General features: G+C 35.3%; 1 protein-coding gene across 1 annotated transcript; it reads left to right on the top strand.

Moving 5' to 3' along the window:
- The first annotated feature begins 1281 nt into the window (after positions 1-1281).
- On the top strand, positions 1282-5664 carry LOC107899611 (uncharacterized). Its single transcript, XM_041090779.1, has 4 exons — positions 1282-2100; positions 2195-2385; positions 4951-5025; positions 5105-5664. Exons 1-4 carry the CDS (start codon positions 1410-1412, stop codon positions 5468-5470), a joined length of 1323 nt encoding a protein of 440 aa, XP_040946713.1. The 5' UTR covers positions 1282-1409; the 3' UTR covers positions 5471-5664.
- Positions 5665-6034: the final 370 nt, after the last annotated feature.

The raw sequence follows: 6034 nt of genomic DNA, 5'->3' as shown, positions 1-6034 counted from the left end.
TTATTAAAATACTTTTTTATATACAAAATAAGTTATGTTACTGTAAGGGTGTTTTTTTTTATCTTTTTTATTTTTTTATATAAGATAAAAAAAACTTAATCATAGTAATATTTAAATTGGTGACACAATAAATTATATATATATTAGAAGCGATCATGGGGCCATGCCAAGTTCGGGTTGGGCCCAAGCAAAAAATTAAGGCCCGTTTGTTAGGCCCGAGCCCAGCCCACCTATATTCAAATTTTTTTATATTATATTTTTTTACATAATTTTTAAATATATATATATAATACATCAAAAATACTAAAAATATTAAAATAAATATTTTTGAACAAATAGAAAATAAATTTTAAAAAATATATATACTTAAATAATACTAAGATAGATGCAACTTAACAATAAAATGTCTCTAAAATAATAATAAAATTAACAATAAAATAAGTGTTATACAATATCCAAACAATAACAACAAACTAGTAGCAATATAATAGTAAAATGGTAGCAAAATAGGGAGAAAACAACAAGAAAATATCACTAAAATAACAAAAAAAATAGCAGATTTTTTTTGACATTTAGTGAATTTAGGCTGGGCTTGAGCCAAAAACGTCTTACCTGATGCCCGGCCCATTTTTAAAACGGGTCTTATATTTGTCCAAACACATTTTTCAAGCCTATATTTTTATCCAAACCCTCTCACTTTTTGGGTGGACTTTCGAGTCGAGCCGGGTGGCTCAATCCATAAACAGGTGTAATATATCTACTATAACAATTTAAAGTTACAATTAAAGAAAGCGTTCCAATGTGGCATGGTTAAGAAAAGGTCATTTGGCAAGCTAATCATTTGTCAGGTGTCTTTATTGACTAAAGTTTAAAATAAATATTATTTCAATCATATAACAAGGATCATACATGTCAATAATCTCCGCTATAATTGATTTAATCATGATTATGAAAAAAAATATAAATATATATTTTTTCTTTTTAATCTTTAATTTATATTCTAAATTTTTTTATGGGTAACCCTAAAATTATTTATATTAATTTGAATTTGAATTATCTTTATAAAAATTAAATATTTATATTATTTTTAATTTTTAACAATATTATTTATGAAAGGTTAGAAAATTTATATAAATTTTAATAATTTAAGATAATATATTTTAATTATTGAAATATTTAGTAAAAATCATTTAATTTTTATATACATAAATTTAATATATCATAATGGAAAATGGAGTATAGTTAAGCTTAAAAGATATATATATATATTCAAATAAAAAGGTCCGTTTAACTTGCTTCCTTTCCAAAAGTACCCCATCCTGCCGCTCCACCACCATCACTACCACCCCTCCCCTGTGGTGCTCTCTCTAAACTCTTTATCACCCACCGCTACCAACACCAATCCTGCAATGGCGGCGGCCGAAGCAGCAACTATTTCCTCCGACTCTCTAGCCACAGTTTCGAACGGCCCCGTCCTTAGCTTCATCAACAAACGCCTACGTGCCCTACGCAAGAAATACAACCGCATTCTCCAAATGGAAGAATCCGTCTCCCAAGGAAAAACTTTGAACAAAGAACAAGAAGATGTCCTCCGTTCCAAACCCACCGTCTCTGCCCTTATCGATGAACTCGAGAAGCTTCGCCAGCCTCTTTCTTCCGCTGTCTCCGAAGAAATCTCACTCGCCTTACAGCGTCAAACCGTTTCATCATCAGAAACAACCTCTCAAGCCCAACCTGACAAGACTGAAACCCAAGAACAACTACCCAATGTCCCCGATCATGCCATTGAGGATCTCCTCAATCTTCTCTATTTCGGGTCGTTGTTCGATGTCAAGTCTCAGAGTGATTTTACCTCCACCATGTTGACGAGGACCCACGAGAGAGGCTGCTGCTTGACTTACGATTACGTTACCGACGACGCTACCGATCTGCTTAACGAGAAAGATTTGGATTTGATTTCGACGCTGAGTGGACTATTGACTTCGCGGCCTGCTGATTCCAGTTTGTCTCATAAGAACGCTTTGCACCGTTGTATCCAGCATGCTATGCTTTGGCTTTCTAAGTCTGACCAGCCGGTTGACCCCAATGCCGACGTTTCATGTATTCATCCACTCTAATCATTTTTGTAGCTCTTATAATTATGTACTTATTGTTCAATTTCTAGCTTTTCTGATTTGAGAGTTCTTTGCTGCAGATGCTGGGTTGAGAGAGAGGCTTAACAAGATTATGGCTTTGGATTATTTTACAACCACGCCGGAGATAAAGGATCCTGCTGAAGTGGCTGCTGCTGCTGGGACTTATACTTCTTTCCAGGTTCCGGTGCACGCTGTGCCCATTTCCGTGCCTGTTCAGGTGGAAGATTCGGTTGGGCAGTACCAGCAGAAGGTATTAACTTTGTTTTAGTTCAAAATAAAAGGAGTGGGGTGTTTGGTTAGTGTATTTGACTTTTGCATTTTGTTTCTGATATATGTTTTAGTATAAAAACTTTGGTTTCCCTTTTGTTCTGTACAGTTATCATTACCGAAATGATTGTTAATTTGTTTTGTTTGATGCAAATACATTGAGGTCTTGGTTTTCAGCTATATAACCTAGAGAGGGGAAAAGAACATCAGAGAATTCTTAGAGTTTCTTAAAATATAAGTTAATTGCAAACGAAAGTTGGAGAAACAAAGTTTATTATGCCAGCAACCCACTAAATTATTTGTTAATTTTTGTATATTGTGAAGTTAAGAGTTACTGCAGCGGTATTAGAGAGTTACTGCAACAGGACATAAAATTTTTGAAACAGTGAATAATCGTGCTTGCCGTAGATCCTTATGTGTTGGTTAATATCATTGTTATTTTGGTATTATATGAAATTATAAATCGTTTATGCTTTGCAATTGGAGGAAAATATTAATAACTCATATTGGTTGCTAGATTTTTTAGACATCAACATTGTGAACTCTGTCTAGTCTTCTTTTTCTTATGAATAAGACATACACAAATGTTTCTAGTGTATTAGCAAATCTACCTTGTATAGTGTCCTCCTTTTTTCTTGGAAGGAATGAGGTTGTTTAAGCAAGTTTCTTTTATTGTTGAATGAAACCAAGTCTAAGACAGCTAAACAGGAACTATTTGTAGATGGAGGTACAGGAGAAAGTATTGGGGTTGGGGAGGCAAGATTTGTAAAATGTTGGTACAGAATGTATAAATTACCTAAGATTGAGCTAGTTAACAACCTTGCAGGCAGAATGGCTAAAAGATCTCATGAAATAGTTTTTTATTAGTGCACAGAAGTAGTATACATATTCATAGAGTTACAATGTTCTACTTCCTTATTTCAAATTTGATTCAGTACCAGTCCTAAAAAGTTTAGTTAAAAGCTTACGCTCCAAGGCTAGGATGATAAGAAGGGTTTTCTACTCGGGGATTATTCAATCCTGATTTGATCTCTGAACTTTGGCTACTTGTGCCTTTGAGGATCAGTTTTATCTTGTTAGTTTCCCATTGGCTGTTTCTATGTCCCATTTTCATTGACAGGGGTTGCCCTAACTCCCCTTTGTACCTTGTTGTTTTACACCATGTATGTGTTGCATTTGAAAATTGTTTCTCAATCTCTAGCAAAAAGCCGTTGGGACCAACTAGCCTATTTTGCTCCAATACTGTTAACTATGGTATATTTAAGGATTTGTAGTAGCTATGAAATATCATTGATGCTGGGTTCACCTAAGTTATTGGTGGCTGTGCTATGTCCCAAGTCATCCAAAGGTTGGCTCTTTTATAAATTTCAAGTTGAATATGTTTCAAACTCCAAGTTTTGGCAATAGGGTTTCTTGCTCATTCATATTGTCTCTTTGTACGTACTACTATATTCCTCTTTGTGTGTGGAGCTTGAGTGCTTGACCATAAAGCATAATGAACTATATCTATTTGTTTCATGTATAACTCCAGGAGTGGGAATCTTATTATCTTGTAGTTTATTCATTCCATTCAGTTGATTGTTGGAATGGATGGCATATTTGATTGAATTCATTCTTTTCATTTTCCCTTTAAATACTTTACATTTCTTTTACTCATGACTTTGCTTAGTGATCATCCTGTCCCTTAGAATTGTTTTCCAAGAGATATGCTGTGCTTTGGTAGTTCAAGGTAAAATCGGTGCTAAGAAGGCATGTTTCGTATCAGACAAATCTTGAAAAGGACAAGTTTGTTTTAGATTTTTCTTTTCCAAAAAGAAGTTTACAAATTTGCCTTCTATAGTTGTGAAATCTGCAGTTGACTCAGTAAGAATAGATGGCCAAATCTTTTGGTGAGGCAGCATATTTAGCTGAAGCAATTGATCCCATGATTTCTTTTCAATGCTACAAGGTAATGAATAATGGGTTGGGTTGTGTCGGATGAGTTTATCCCTTGGCTTAAAGGTATACTAACCCAACTGAATCTACAACACCAAAGGCATTCAAGTTGTTGAGAAGGAATGCAGAAAAGCGCAGAGGATTGTCCCAATAAACCGTGTGAAATTGGAAATGTAGTGTAGTTGAGAATTTTGAAGTGACGTTCGATGATTGGTACCTTGGTATTTCATGATTCTTTGATTCAGGTCAATTTGTCTTGAGAATAAAAGAACTCAAGTTAGTAGTTCTTCCTGCCTTGGTTTTAATAGGCTATGTTGGACCATGCTTTTATGCTTACAGATTATCATGTGGTTGTGAAGTGGGAATGACTTCATAGGTAGTAATTGCATGACATGAAATGTGATGACTCTTAGTTCTCCTTTTTCGAACTTGATGTTTTCTTGTTTAGGATTGCTTCACTTTTTTTTAGGTAAGTGGGAATGTTATTGGTACGGTACACGTTATTTGTCTTGGTATTAACATAAATGTTTAAATTTCATTAGGAACTTTTCACCTATTAGTTTTATTATCCAATTGGTATTTTTCTTTCAAGTTATTCTCTTATTTTATGCAGGCAGAAGACGCATCAAATTATCAAGAAACTGAAACTGGTGACAATCAATTTAGTACTATGGAGGAACTCCAGAAGGTGCGTTCAGTTAGTTTTAACACTATTTTTGTTCCTTTAGGATTCTATTTATTTGATTTGTTTTAAAATATTGTTACAGGATCCTGCTCTCCAGGATAATTTGGAGAAAGAAAATCAGGCAGAGGATATTACAGTTCAAGAAGAAGAACATGGCAAGCTACAGGTTGATAATGGAGAATCCAAGGAACAACAGTATGTGCCTCGAAGACCATATCAGAACCAAAGAGGTGGCTGTAGGGGTTATTTTGTTGGTCGTGGAGGTCGAAGCAGTGGAAGGGGAGGTGTATCCTACCAGAATGGGCACAACCAATATTATGATCAGCCTGCCAATCATTATTCTAGTAACCATTATAACAATAGAGGCAGAGGTGGCAGAGGAGGTGGTGGCCATGCTTACAACAATCATGGCGGGAACCCCTCTGCTGATGTTGGTGTGGCCTCATGACCGTATTACACCATGTCCTCCAGGTCCATTTTTCCAGATCGGTTATAGAAATGTACTTTTTTTGTTCTTTTTGCATGAAACATAGTCTGAATGTGGGTTGACGTTGATATCTAATTATCCGAAACACCCCATATAACTTTTTTGTAGTTCAGTTCAATAATATTATGTGAAGAGTCTCCAGAGAGATGATGAAATGCCCGTTCTTATAGATTCGTCAATAGGTGTTCTTTTAGCTGTTTAGATGTCAAATGCTTGTGTTTCAGGTTTGTTCTTTTGGCCAGTCACAAACTCCCACTCAATTCTTCACATCTTTTTATTGCCACCCCAAAATGACCCCAATGGATTTGTTATGAAAAATGAGCCAGTGATTCCCATTTCAACTCAGATCATTCCCAACCACAATCTTTCCATTCCCCTTCAAAAGCCTGCCATCCTAAGAATATTTAGGATATAAATTCCCATTCAACGCAACCACAATCTTCTGGATCTTTGCATCCTACTGCCAAGACAACTTAATTCTAGACAGCAAATTAGCGACACTAGTGATATCTGCATCAATTGTGG

The sequence above is a fragment of the Gossypium hirsutum genome, chromosome D04 (assembly GCF_007990345.1).
Source record: "Gossypium hirsutum isolate 1008001.06 chromosome D04, Gossypium_hirsutum_v2.1, whole genome shotgun sequence".
Lineage (NCBI taxonomy): Eukaryota > Viridiplantae > Streptophyta > Magnoliopsida > Malvales > Malvaceae > Gossypium > Gossypium hirsutum.
The sequence above is the reverse complement of the archived record's forward strand: the minus strand, read 5'-3'. Positions and strand labels throughout refer to the sequence as shown.

Bases quoted from the DNA above. Each gene is read 5' to 3' on its own strand.
- LOC107899611 (XM_041090779.1), top strand. From the start codon at position 1,410: ATGGCGGCGGCCGAAGCAGCAACTATTTCCTCCGACTCTCTAGCCACA. The intron at 2,101-2,194 runs GTATTCATCCAC...TCTTTGCTGCAG, and splicing joins CCCCAATGCCGACGTTTCAT to ATGCTGGGTTGAGAGAGAGG. The intron at 5,026-5,104 runs GTGCGTTCAGTT...ATATTGTTACAG, and splicing joins CTATGGAGGAACTCCAGAAG to GATCCTGCTCTCCAGGATAA.